Source organism: Labrus mixtus, chromosome 3 (genome assembly GCF_963584025.1).
Source record: "Labrus mixtus chromosome 3, fLabMix1.1, whole genome shotgun sequence".
Lineage (NCBI taxonomy): Eukaryota > Metazoa > Chordata > Actinopteri > Labriformes > Labridae > Labrus > Labrus mixtus.
The window spans coordinates 24,850,205-24,864,576 of record NC_083614.1 but is presented as its reverse complement, the minus strand read 5'-3'; the positions used below and the strand labels follow the sequence as shown (position 1 = coordinate 24,864,576).

The following is a 14,372-nucleotide window of genomic DNA, read 5'->3' as shown; positions in this document are numbered from 1 at the left end:
TAGAATTATCACCTTTCTGATCAAGTCATCAGAACTGAGAATGTAGAAGATGCGTAATAGTAGAATTTATGGTAGAGCTGTTGTATTGGATTGCATTTGATTGCATATGGTGCTCATACTATTACTCGTATTGCTTTGTACAGCACTTTGATTTAAAGCGCTTTATAAATAAAGTTATTATTATTATTATTATTATTATTATTACCATTATACTGTTATGGCTGATCTGTGTATATTTCACTAAGTGATTATTCATTTTGTGTGTGTATTGGTGGGGTGGGATGGTGGTGTTGCATGTTTGAATTCAGTGTGGTTACTAAATAATTGTAGCAAATAAATACTATATTAGAAGTATAAAGTGGCATAAAGTGCATATTCTTAATCTAACAACGGCTATTGTGTGAAGTATAGGCTACCTACTTGAGTTAATGTCTCCAGGCAGTCTATAAAATGTATTAAGAAGACTTACTTATGATGCCATTTAAAGGTCTTTCTTGATTCCGTTCCTGGGAACACTTCTAATTTAGCTCAGAAGGATCTTGATCCACAAAGTGTCCTCATGAAGCAGAGTTCAGATTAACTTCACACGGTGACAGTTTACAGGGAAAATATGGAGCCTGTTAGCAAAACAAACCCTCAGAGAAACCCCCCCGTGAGGAGGGGGGCTGTCAGATTCAGCGGTCTGGGAGAAAAGGGGCTGAGAAGGAGAGCACAATCAAAGGCTGTTATTTTAATCTGTGCTGCCTCGGAGATTAGCCCACTACATTGTTTTAATTGTTTTAACGGGAGGGAATGAAACGCTCGCTTATAGGGGATCCTTGGCATAAATCTCCCAAGTTCAATAGTTTCAAAAAACTTGAGCCCCTTGCAACCCCCCTCTCTTCCCTCATCCCACCTAATCCCGGCTAATACCTTTCTTTCTATTGGTTAATGGCTGAGGGGAGCCTGGGTAAATGCTTCTTAAATAGTCGTGGGTGAGAATGGTTTCGGGGAATTAGATCCATACCACGACAAGGAGACGCTGGTGTGCGAGAGAGGATATAGTTTATAGGCTCCAAATTTAACTGGGCGATACTGGATTTACTCCTCAACAAGGCCTGTGTTGTGCGTAAAAGCGAACCGGGATCTCACGCCCCTTCTCCGAGTCCAGATCTCAGGTAAACGGAAAAGGACATTTAAACAAATGTGTGATGGTTCAATAGGCTATAATCTGGTTTGAGTGTTCATTATCCGTCTTAAATTGCAGCTTTTAGGGCTATGAGATGCAAAATAGCTGTTGGGCAGCTGGCGTTAAAAAAAACCCCGCCAGCTGCGTCAGTGTTATTAAAAAAAAAAAGCCTATAGAAACAATAAGTAATGAAATGACAAGTCCACAATAATAATTGACTGAAGACTGGAGGACATTGACGTTGATGATGAAAAAAAATTTAGCATTTGAAAATAATGTTGATGCCACAGAATAATTATAAATATTGTGTCGCCACGCGGTTACTTCTTCATTAAACCAGATATATCGCCAATTTCTCCCTTGAACTTAAAAGCAAGTCCTTCGCGAGTGTTTTCAGAAAGCTTTACGGATTGTTCATCTGGGGATTGGGAATGAGGGTATGCTCAATGTGGGATCCAGTAGGATACATTTTAATGTGGCTAATAATGGAAAGACATCATCCTTCGGTGCGTAAAATAAGTATTTCTGTCTCCCTAACTTCAAGTATGAACTCCCTGAATTTCTGCGGACCGTCCCGTGGAGGTGTGTATCCGCTGCACGGTGTGAACTCCTTGCTGTTGGACCTCCACCAGCAGATGGCGGAGCAGTACCACGTTTACTCTGCAGCCAGCCCCGCAGTGCACACTCTTTCTGTGGCCGAGAGGCTGGCAGGTGGGTCATCATCATGTCTTGATAATAGAAAGTGTCTGTAGAAACAAATAAGTATGAAGTTCAAGATTATTTTGTCACTCTCAGTTTTCAGTTCAATGTGATTCTTTAATGAGGAAATAGCCTATAACGTCTGTACAACACATTCAATTTATATCACAATACGATTTAATTTCGATTTGTTTGAGTTAGACATGAGATTGAATTCACTTTATGAATGAATATGATTGTTTAATTCTATTTTTCTGACAATAAAAATGCAAACATATCCTTTTGCTTTTTTTGTTTTTAAATAAGTTATACTTTCTTTCTTTTTTTAGTTTAAAGCTATACACCTACTAATAAAACAATGCATATGTGTTCTTTATAATAAATAGTGACACTGATAATATCTTACAAAACATACTGGGCGACTGATGTCAGACAAGAGACGTCAAAAGCAGATAGTGCCCTCTGCTGATTAAAAAAGAATATTGCCATATATATATTTTTAAATCAATTGAACTTGTCCATGTGTCCATCTATTTTGATTGTATTGTGTGGTATTGATATATCCCTAGCTGATGGTCACAGTAGGGTAGTAGTTCATGAGCAGTATAAATTAATAAACATTTTGTTTTAGTTATTCTCGTCTTAGCATCACACTTTTTTTTTGACCCACAGTTTGAAAGTAGGCTTTATTTGAGTATCTCTGTCTAACTCACTTTGTACTTCTACTTTCACTCACTTTGGCTGCAAATATTGTGCTCTTTGCATTCTTTAAATTATTGATGATATTTTAAAAGTATTTTGAAGATTTACATGGTAAACTGTAACATAAAAGTGGTGAATGCATTAATAATTATAGCAGAATAAAAGAATGTAAGGTATTAATCTGAAATAGAAATTGGACTCATTTTGTATTCTCTTCCTTGAAGTAAAGTATATTGATGCTAATATTTACTTTTGATTAAGTGAACATTTGAATAGATGATTTATTTGTGACGCTGTATCTTTAAATCTATTGTTCTTTTAATTTCTCGTGAGTAAAACATTCAATAGTACTTTTCCCACCATTGATTATTTACCAAATAAATACTTTTTAAATCAGCACCAACATTGCACAACATTCTACTTACACTACACTAAGTATTTTTTTATAATACATTCACGATTGTGAATACAGGATTAGAACTCACACCTGGACAGGTCTTTGACTTACATATAGCTTACTATAGTTACATTACATAGCAATATGAAACATTTTGTAGTAGTTTTATTTAACTTTATTTTGATGATGATTTTTTGGTTTATTCCCCTCCGTCCTGACAGAGCTGATTCTGGAGGCTCGGTACGGCAACCAGCAGAAGCAGCGCCGCAGTCGCACAGCATTCACAGTGTCACAGCTGCAGTCTCTGGAGAAAGCCTTCCAGCAGACACAGTATCCAGACGTCAGCATGAGAGAGAGGCTGGCTGTGAACATCAACCTGCCTGAGGCTCGCATACAGGTGAGAGAGCACTGTTATCCCAACACCTGAATTTGAATCTGCTTAAACCACGTTGAAGGTTTCAATAAAAACCTGCTTTATTAACTTTTATAAAATGAATTTGAATTCTCAGACTGGTTACTATTGGGAAGAGATGGATGGTTACAATCTTAGCAACACAAAGATGTTTTATTTGAATTAACAAAAGAAAATCTATGCAAATGTACACAGATATGAATTTGTTGTTTAGTTACTTCTAGCTGAGATTTCTAACCATTTTTACTACAACTACTACTAAACTGGAAGAAACTACACCATTGACCCTTTAGATCAGATTTTGTTTTAGGTCATAAATCTGACAGAGTTTACGTATTAAGATTTTCTATTTCAGTACATATTAAAAAAAAAAAAAAACTTCAATCAAATAGTCATGCATTCTGTTATGGTGTTGATATGAAAAGAAAATTATATTTGACCACCTGGAATCCTTTCAAGGACGCTTGGGTGTCCCTGGAACCTACTTTAAGATACACTATAGTTCATGATCTTATTTGTGCTGCTACGTGTCTTGGCCAGGACTCTTTTGAAAACCGTTTTTTTTAACCTCATCTAGTCCCTCATGCTTAAATTAGGTTGAATAAATGAAAATAAATAACATAAAATGTTTCTTTTATTCCATATTTTTCTCAAATTCTGTGTAAAGTAAACATTTCTCGGCATTATATCTGACTGTTAATTACCTTTGCTGTCTCTCACCCAGGTGTGGTTCAAGAACAGGCGCGCAAAGTTTCGTAAAGGTCAGAGGTGTTCCCCGCTCTCCAGAGATCACGGTCTGGAGGAGGCGTCACATCAACAAAAGGTGGGACAAGAGGAGAGGACAGAGGAAAAAGAAGACATCAGCAAATCACCTGCTGACCTCCCTCCTCACTGCTCTCCTACTCCTCCTCCTCCTCCTCCCCATGTGAACACAACCCGGGACATTTGCCCTCCTCTGACTCCTTCAGACTCTGATGTTGCACGTTTCTCCCTCTGCCTGCACTCCCCTCCGCTTTTCCCCTTCATGGCAGGAGAGCGATACAGCCACCCGCCTCACCAGCCTGTCGTAGGCGTTCTGTCCACCGAGCTCCCCCTCCCCCCGGTGTTCTGGCCGGTCATACAGCAGCACGGCTCCGGCCAGGGGGTTCCTCCGTTGTCGGTTCGTAAAAACTGCAGCTTCTCCCTTTAGACTGCTCGTTCAGGTAAAACTGTGCCTCACCCTCACCTGGGGCTGTAACTGGAGACCTCAACAGTCCAGGATCTCTGCTCCCTATGGACTCAGGTAGACCTGAAACAACCCTGCAGTGTCGGGCCAGGCAGAGGGATAAGGTGGAGAAGCACTTATTGCCTTGTTTCTTAAACCTGACATTAAACAGTGAACACAGTTTGTTTTCTCTAGTGAGCTTCATGAATGTCTGTCAGTTTAAAAGGATCAGAAGCTGTAAAGTTTTTTAAAGTACTTTTTTAAAACACAAAGTGTAATTGGGTCTGCTTAAATCACTTTAAGGGGTTGGTTTTAGTTGGCAAGATTAGCGAGCTGTTGACATCATAACATTTGGAGTCCAAACAGAACAACAACAGTTTGTAAAGACACCATCGTGTCCTCCAGCATTATTTAGCCAGCCCTATACGTGTGAGTGGCAACACAGTGAAAACAACGGTGAAGGCTTCTGACGTAGGATTCTTGTTGTTAATAAAAGTTCAGCATTGACATGACATGTGAAATAAAATTATTTGTACCTGAATTCTCCGTTTTCTTATTTTAATTTTAAAAAGTTTTGGGGGGCAAACTTGACAACAAAAATAAAACTTAAAAAATAACTATTTGGCATCACACTGCTTTATGGTTTGTTTATATATATTTTTTTGTTTATGTAATGTGCACAGCTTCTTTAGTTAGCTATCTGTTGGTTTACATCTGTAGTTCTTTGTCAGGAAAACAAATTAATGAAATATATTTATTAGTTGAGTTGCTCTGCAATCATATATGGTCTTGATTTGAATAAAAATCTGCCAGATTATGATATCAATATTGAAAATAAAACATTTTAATGTCATTGCTTTTCCCCATTACATTTACATCTTAATAGTTACTTTCTATATATATAAAAAACACTTGCACTTATGTAAGCTGTCTGACTTTACATGGACTCCGGTGTTTTGGGATTGATTTTTCTAAAACACTATTCAGAAAGGAACAACTGACACTAAAAAAGCTTTACTTAATATTTTTTTGGAACAAAGTAAGACAGGATATTCCTAAATCTAACAAACATTAGACTATAAGGTTTTTACAAAGGCAAAATGTCTGTTTCGAGAGAGTTTAGACTATTTTTCCCACGGTGTAGTTCATGAAGCACCTGAGTCAGAAAAATACATCTTCTCTAATGTCAGTCTTATGAACTCCAGGGGCAGCTTTCCATGGCAAACAGTCCATTGCATGTTTAATTGGGTTATTTATTTATTGTGAATTGTAAAAACAGTCAGTAAATTACAGGACTACTGAATGCTCAACAACATTTCTCAGAACCAAGACTAGTAAATTACTTTCTTGAGGTCACTCACAACTGATATTAGAGCAAATAATAGAAACTAAGTAAGCAATTGACTCAAAACAAACTCTTATCAAACTTAAGACACACCTGTAGCATTAAAAAAAGTCAGGTTTGAGGAAATAGTATTTAGGTAGCATAAATAACCCCCCTAAATTGAAAAGTAAACAATCAAACTTAAGACCAGTGTTGTGTTTCAAACATTCTCAAAGCTTTAAAGGTTTGAATGCCAATTCTGTTCTAGGAAATGTGTCAACCAAAACACACCAGTCTGAAGCAGTTATGAGCTACGCATGCCTGATGTTTTGCCTTATTCCTCAAACCAGCTGCGTAGGTTTTACTGCGGAGTGCAGTGCTGTGTGTGTGTGTGTGTGTGTGTGTGTGTGTGAGTGTGTGAGAGTGTGTGAGAGCGACGCTGTGCAGCTGAGGGAGGCTTAAAGAGACAACAGCAAAATCATAGCAACTTGGGGGGGGGCAAGAGAAACACGAAATGAGAGAGACAGAACCATGACTTCGACTGGGTTTCGATAGCTACGGAAAACAAAGGTAAACACGCTTACAGTTCACGGTGTGTGAATGTGAAGACTGTAATTGCTGCTCGCCGGATATTAACGTTTCGTGTGCTAGGTTGCTACACGGCTAGCTCTGTGTGCTAAGCGGTAAGAGATCCCAGGCAGGCAGTCGGTTGTTTAGGATTAAGGAGTTGCCCAGCAGTGGCCAGGATGAAGCCTTTAAGTGGAATATAAACTTAAAAAAAGGAGCCCAGCAGGTGAAAAAACAACGACTTTATCATAACGTGACTCCACTTGACGTGATTAACTCATTTGAACTTCACTTGGGGATGTTATAATTCTGTTATTTACTAAACCATGTTAATGTAGGATAAAGACATGCCTTTCAATCAATCACTCATTTTATACTCGTTTCCCTTCTGAGGCTGTTTCAGATCGCATTGGTTCGCTTAGGGTTTGTGTTATCATGGCTCAGTGTTGTTAAAAAAGATGAGCTAATGTTACATCTTTAGCTGGGGTTTTTTTTTTTTTGGTATGAGGCCGAGATGAAACCGTGTTTTCTGGCGTTAGCTCGGTTAGCTTTCAATCTGCTGTGTGACGTTTCGATTTTGCGGCGACGTGAAGTTAAAACACCCAACACTTACTTGACGAGCATAACACCCCCTGTGGGGTTTCTTTTAAAAATAATATCTCTTAAAAGGTGGCTCAATTTTAAAAATAAACTAATTGATTTCATTGCTAAATTGAAATGGCTAACTGTGGTGTTAGGTAGCCGGAGAGTGTCTGGCCTTGTCCGCCTAACCAGCTTGTTATGTTAACCTTTTGGTTTCCTCAAGGCTTATTATTCGACGGGGTTTGTTGTAAGCTTTTGTTTTCCACTTTAATCTTGTATCAGTAACAAACTTCTTGCCACCATAAGGAGAATACAGCCACTTTTCCCCCCCGAAACTAACCCTACCTGACAGCTAGGTGGCTATTAGCTCCCAGTAAAAATGCTCATAATGAAGATATTACGAATTATTACACCATTTGAAAAGGAAACTATCCTAATATGAGTCGGTATTTTTATGTTTTATTGTCACATTTGCTCTCCTTTGGGGTGTGTATTCATGTGTTTGACTTTTGATTTAGTCTTATATTGTGTTATTACTAAGCCAAGTCAAGAAACAGAAAATACTTCAATGTAAACATCATCAAGGTGGTTAGTGTCTCAATCTGCCCAAAACATAGTTTACATGAGATCACATTCACGAGTTTGTTTCCCCCTGTGTAAGTGGCTCCTTAAAAGTTAATGTGTGTACTCTGTCACTGTGTTTGTAGCTTTTTTTTTCCTCATAAGAATTGACGTGAAAACGATACACAACTTCCTGAAATAAGGCAGTCTAGACATACAGGCCAAGATTTCCAAAGAGGTACATGAGACTGAGTTATTTTGATCTTTTGTTGTTGTTTCTAGCCTAGGGACACCTCCATTGTTTCTCAGAGTAAAACATGACACTTATATTCAAAAATGCACAAACTATTGTGGTGTGAGTCACCTTGAAAGATTAAGTGTTTGACAGGTTTCACTGGAAGTTGTGTTAATAATTACTAACAGCGTTTACCCCCCTTCCAGTCATGTAACTTGTGGTTGGTCTTATTAGTTACAGTTAGTAATGATATGTGTCATGTATCAAGAAACACATTGCAGTGTAATTACTGACTGCATACCTGGCATACAAATGTGGACTTTTTCTTAGGTGTGGTACCATAGTGAAAAATACAAACGACACATAGCTGACAGCTGATTTGTTATTGAATATTTGCTCTCCACAGAACTTTTCAGGTTTCTGTAGCTTAAGTTATTCTAACAAAGCTTTGCCTCCTCATAGAAAATGTCTTCTCTTTAATTTGACATGGCATAAACTTTCTTTAAAACCGATTTAAATCATATGGGTGTCATGTGTCAATCCCCATTTGTCATCAGATCTTCTCTGGCATGTATTTTAGTTTTATTATTTTTTACATTATTTCTGTCTGTCAGACTAAGCTGAGCCAGTTGTACACCAGACTGAGTCCAAATCCCTCAAATTACATAAGTCCCATTGATGCAAATGTTATGATGAGATGAGGCATTACAGCAGTCATTGATCCGTTTAAGTGCCTTTCCATAGGAAATAGTTGCTGCTCATCACTAGTGCCTGCATTACCTGGTCTCTTCAGCACCAACAGATTCCTAGATCATGGACATGGAGGAGTTAAGAGTGAGATGTCTACATGTGATTGTGAGCAAAAAGATGCACAGGGAAGGTCAAATTACAATGCCAATAAAATAGTGAAATTATGTGTGTTATTGGCTTAGTTTGTTACTAGAACTGCTTTTATAATTGTTTACAATGTGTTGTCAAAGTTTTACATCAATTTTCTTCTTAAACTCACCCTTTTGAATTTGTGTTTTTATTTTAAAGTTGTCTGAGGGACGTCTCATCTAAAGAAGCTGTTGAGGATTCATTGTTACAGTCAACCGAAATTTAACTTTGTGTAAAATAATTTAACTTAATATTTGAATGTCTCCATGGACAAAGTGTTTTGGGGCAAGACCATGTTTGTTTTGTTAAGATTTTTTTTATTTTTTTTTATCTGTAAGGGCTTTATATAAACATTGCATTGTTAAAGCAAACATCTGGGTTTTTTCATGATACTGTAGGGATGAGCAATGGTTTGTATTCATATGTGACTGTTGATTTGTGTCGTTCTTACAGTCGGTGCAGAAAACAGACTGATTTTTGTCTATTTTGATTTTGCAGATCTCCAGCGGACATCAAACCCACCCTTTTCTTGTAGTTGTATTCTCTCTACTCTGGATTGCCTCATCTGCTGTGGTCCTGAAACATGGAGAGAATCCACTGTGTCACTGAAGGCTGACCAGAAGGAATGAGGCACTCCAGGAGATGTTCCCAAGTGGCCTTGTGGATGCAGTAGCTACGCTTCATAGTGCGTTTTTATGACTAGTATTGTATGTGTGTCTGTGGGCACATCCTAGCACAACCTGCCTATTCCTCAGGCAGGGGTATGCTACTCTGAGACTGGAACCGGAGAAACACCCAAGAAAGGAGGCCTTTCTCTGCTAAACCAGGAACATAAAGCAAAATCTGAAGTACCCAGCAGAAGAGCTGTCTGATCAACATTCGGGACACTCATTTAAGTGTCTTCTGAACCATTTTAACAGCAGCACCTCTCCTCTGTCTTGTGAGATTTGACCCACCCCCCTCCTTAAAGCCTCCTCGGTCGCTGCTATTGGAGTTTCTATGGTTTGCATGGCTGGAGAATAACCGTGGAGAGGCCAGGGTATCACAAGCTTATGGATTTTGACAAGAGAGGGGGCAAGGGAGAGACAGAGGAAGGGAAAAAGATGTCTAAGACAGCAGGCAGCAGGACTGGACATGGGGGCCGGAGTTCAGGGACCAATTCTGGAGTTCTTATGGTTGGCCCAAACTTCCGTGTGGGTAAAAAAATCGGCTGCGGGAACTTTGGAGAGCTCCGGTTGGGGAAAAATCTCTATACTAACGAATACGTGGCCATCAAATTGGTAAGTGCATCCTAAGGGTCTGTGAAGTAGCACAGAAATATAAACCCAAAATTCCACTCAAGCACCACACTGCTTTTATGGTACACCTCCAGTCTGAATAGTCTCACTGACCTGATGTTTAATATGCGTCATTAGTATTTAAATTCATTAAAAAAGATTGTCATATGCAGCAGACTCTTAAATATGACCTTAGAGACAGACACAGGAAGAATATAGAAACTGTGCCCCCCTCCTTACACACACAGATTGGCCTCATGTTCTGTTAATGAGTCAACCATGCTGTGCTTGTGATACTAAAAAGCTGAAGAATGAGCTAAGACAAGACTTTATAAAATCATAAACCATATTGTGACTGCTGTTTTAGTTTTTAAAAGCATTTATTCGATAATTTTAGCTATTAGCAGTGCTTCTTAGAAATTGTAGAAATGATTACTTGATGTCCATTGGGGACAGATTTATGTCTCTTATAAAAATACAGTGTACATCAATATCTAAATTAAAAAGCTTGATTTGTAACGTTCCTACCTACCTATCTTACATCTTCCTCAGTCGGTAGAGTAGCTCTTAATTTTTGTTGAAGCATTTCCTCTAATACCCTGACACCAGGCCTTTTAAGCAATTGATGATATGCAGTGTCTTTTTGTTTTGTGTCTGCATTAGCACCTTTTTTTTATAGAACCACTGGTTTAGTAGCATTTACAGACTTGGAAAAAAAAACACATGAAATGTCAAGGCTCTTTTCTTTTCTTTGATTCTAGGCTAGCCAGTAGCTATTCAACCACTTCCTTTTCACATCAACTTTTTTTGCTACAAATATGTTTCCAATAGTAGCACTTTGATCACTGTGCTGGATATCTTATTTTTTGTAAACAACAAATTACTGTAGTCAAGTAGTCATACTAAAGCTGATGGGAGCTTGGTGACATCTCGACCACATTTGGTCTGTGTATACTTCTTACATTTGTATCTCCCAGCGAGGTCATTATCTCAGAGCGGGTATACAATCCACTGAAGACTTTGCTAACCACACAGAAGACAGAGGTTAGCAAACAGCCGTAATTGCAGTTCTCCTCTCTTCTGAAATCTTTAGCTGTGCTTGCTGCTTCCCCCTTTGCCTGTGAAACCTCCCATCTGTTTGGGTATTTTTATCCCCACGGTGTCCAGCTATATCTGGATCTGGCATTAGGGCCATGACACTGCTCCACGGCTCTCTTGGCCCACTGGACCCAACGTTTATCTGCATGGTAAAAAGTGAGAGGAGGAAGTGTGCTAATGGTGTGAAGAAACATGACAAGGCCCAGCTAATAGTTCATCCTGAGTGTGAGGACTTATGTGTGTTTAGAGTCTGATTTAGAGGACACATTCCAGATACTTTTACATTTTTATTTTATTCCTTTGATTTTTGTTACGGTGACTCTATAAAGGTTCATTCTTGCAACATAAATTCTAAAGCGCTGCTCTCTAGTTGATCAAGTTTTGCTCTTGTTCACTGGTGTTATCACACATGAGATGGAGAGGGTTTCTGCCTTGTCCATTCTTGGGGAAACCTAGACTCTGGCACGATTGTCTGTCCACATGTGTCTGTGTGTCCCTGAATGCCTATGAACAAAGGCTGCAGAGCCTGTATGAAGCTACAGCTGTAGGAACTCTGCAGGGCTAAATAAAACAGAAACACAAGAACTTGAAGTTTACATGTTTTTAAATGAATGAATCACTGCGTGATAATGTTCCTGATAAACAAGATAAAAAGAGGACACATTACTAAATCATCATTTCAAAGTGGTGAGGAAAACCTTCCAATTGTGCATAAATATTGATCAAATTGAGTGAAAGACATTTCTGTTGCTAAAGATGTTCTGGCTGAGACCTCCAGACCTCCTACAAAGATGTTTGTCAAATAGATTAAACTTGTCAGCACTTAAAAACATTATACAGGAAATAAGTTTGGTTGAACTGGTCAGTAACTTACAACTTAGTCTTAAGATCATTATGAAAAAAATCTTGATAAAATCGTGATCGTGATTTAGCCAAAAAAAAATCGTGATATGATATTTTTCCCATATCGCCCACCTCTATGTCACTGCCTGTCTAGTAAGGCCTCATGCTTTTTCAGAAGCTGTTGCTGAGCTCTTCCTTACAGGCTAACACAAATAACAGCCCTGTTATCTACAACCACCTGCTAACACATGCTTGACATAAGTAGTGTGTCTGTCAGTCACTTCAGTGGTAACTGCTCCCTTCTAGATAGAATCCGAAAACACTGTTTGATCATACTTATCTATGGAGTGTGTTGCCCAGTCTTTTTTTTGTTAATTTCAAATTACTTAACCAATCATTTAACTTAAACATGTCTAAGATGGCAAATCTATTATTCAGCTCTAAGACACACTTTGAAAAGTAACACATTCCCTCTCATAATCCCCTTGTCATTACAATTTAAGAAGAGACAAATGTTTTCTTAACTGATCAACCATTGGGCAATTATTACTTTCTGACTATTACTTTATGGGTGTTTGACAGAAGTGTTGTTGATCTACAAGTAAATCAAACTGAGATAGCAGAGTGTGATTTGTTATCTGGCTGGTTAAAACTAGTTACATGTAGTTACACAATAAATTGTAGCTGTCAGCCTCTACAGAACAGCACACAGTGATTACTTAGTGCGTTTATGTTCTGAGAGTCTTGGCGTTGCCGACTAGGGCATGTGGGTGGTGCCTGCCTGCACCTGGGACAAAGGTGAATGCCAGTGTCACCCTGCTCCACCACGTGACGGCACGGAGGGAGCATGTATGGCAGGCCTGCTGCACAAGATCCTCTGTCAGTGGATCTGGAACTGCTGTGAGTGTTGCTGCAAAAGGCAAGGGAGACGGGGGAAACGGCTGAGCGCAGAAAGGTCGTCTTTGTTAGCAGGTCTTGTCCACACACAGTGGTTCAGTCTTTGGTTCAGCTGGATACTATCTCACACTGACAAACGTCTGTGTGATGGAGGCAGCACCATATAGCTACTGGTATTGGTACACTGCAGGCTTAACTCCCAAAGGGGGATCCCAGCGTCTTAAAGAAACAGCAGCATTGAATTTCAGCTTTCTGTCAAGTCTTACATTAGACCCATTTAAGTAAAGGACACAACCATCTCATACACTCCCATGGCTTGATGACATAACTGTCCACTGAGAAAATGACCATCTAATCCTCTTTTCCCCCCTGCACACTGAGTCATACTATTTTTATTTGAACTCTGGCTATTTTGGTTTAGCAGTGTTTCTGTCTCTTATCTTATGCCAATATCTTCATTGTACTCTATATCAAGGTCATCGACCTTCTCTTATCCCAATCAATTTGTTAGAATTGTGTGCAGAGCACGAGCACACACCCACATTATCCATTATTTGAGCTTTGGAATCCAGTTGAATCTATTCTACAGACATTTTCACCACCCCTTTTTGCAAACAGTTTGAGTTACAGCTTGTATTTAATTATAGCTTCTCTTGGTATAGCCAGTTATTCATTGACAGCCAGGGGACACATGTGAGACCTGTTTCCTGTATAGCCAGTACTAGCAGTATTAACAAATAAATCAACTGATGGCCTCAAGTGGTGACAAACAGTTTTGACAGTGATGAGTAGCCTTAATATCTGCCCATCATGGGAGCAGAGTAAGTGAGGGTTATAGGGTCTGGACTTATACCCCAGCACAGAAGAATAAATTAAGACATGTACTGTACATTGTATGCCAGAATAGTACAGAGCAGTGTTTCACCCTTTGTGCTGTATTATTGTTTGTAATGCTTGTTCAAAGCATGGCTGGATTTCATACTTACAAATGAAACAACAAGAAAATAGTGTTAGTTCGGGCTTCTCATTTTTGGCTTGTGACTTTGATTACTCCCGCTGAATCAAAAAGTGAGGTGGTAGACTTCTTTATCTTAAGATAACTAAGGTTAATTCATTGAGTTTGCCAAAAATAACCTTGCTTTTTTCTAAATTGTACCGGTAAATGTGCTCTACAAATGTCTTCTGTTTGCTTTTGAACATGTAAATATCATATTTGAGAAATACCACTCTGCCATTGGGTATGTTTTGTTATTGAGGAAATGTCCGAATCCAACATTTCGGATTTTCATGCCTTTTTTATTTTGAGATAGGGCAGGGAGAGTGAGTAGGGAATGACATGTGGGAAAGGAGCCACAGGTCGGACTCAAACCCAGGCCACCCACTTGGAGGTCTCCAGGCTTTTGTTCTTGTTTTGAATTTTTTTAAGTGTTCCTGAGCTTTGCTTTGAATTTGCCAAAAAAGTTTAAAGATGTTTTAGGTATGACATAAATGTTGTATATTGCATTCAAAAATCCCTCCTGTACTGTA

The 14,372-nt window shown here is 38.8% G+C and overlaps 2 protein-coding genes across 6 annotated transcripts in view; both read left to right on the top strand.

The window, feature by feature from the left end:
• The first annotated feature begins 987 nt into the window (after positions 1-987).
• zgc:101100 (uncharacterized protein LOC445169 homolog) lies at positions 988-5,117 on the top strand. Of its 2 annotated transcripts, XM_061035010.1 has the most exons (5): positions 988-1,157; positions 1,713-1,879; positions 3,188-3,363; positions 4,103-4,201; positions 4,410-5,117. In XM_061035010.1, exons 2-5 carry the CDS (start codon positions 1,714-1,716, stop codon positions 4,446-4,448), a joined length of 480 nt encoding a protein of 159 aa, XP_060890993.1. In that variant the 5' UTR covers positions 988-1,157; position 1,713; the 3' UTR covers positions 4,449-5,117. The 2 variants fall into 2 exon arrangements, with proteins under 2 accessions (XP_060890993.1, XP_060890992.1); XM_061035009.1 differs by having other exon boundaries at positions 989-1,157; positions 4,103-5,117.
• A 4,085-nt stretch (positions 5,118-9,202) lies between these two features.
• Positions 9,203-14,372, top strand: part of csnk1g2b (casein kinase 1, gamma 2b) — a 36,132-nt gene continuing 30,962 nt past the window's right edge. For 2 of the 4 annotated variants that reach the window (XM_061034145.1, XM_061034144.1), the window contains exon 1: positions 9,203-10,010. In XM_061034145.1, the coding sequence (XP_060890128.1) occupies positions 9,783-10,010 (228 nt within the window). In that variant the 5' untranslated portion in view covers positions 9,203-9,782. The remainder of the gene's footprint in view (positions 10,011-14,372) is intronic. The other 2 variants (XM_061034149.1, XM_061034146.1) reach the window with 1 other exon arrangement.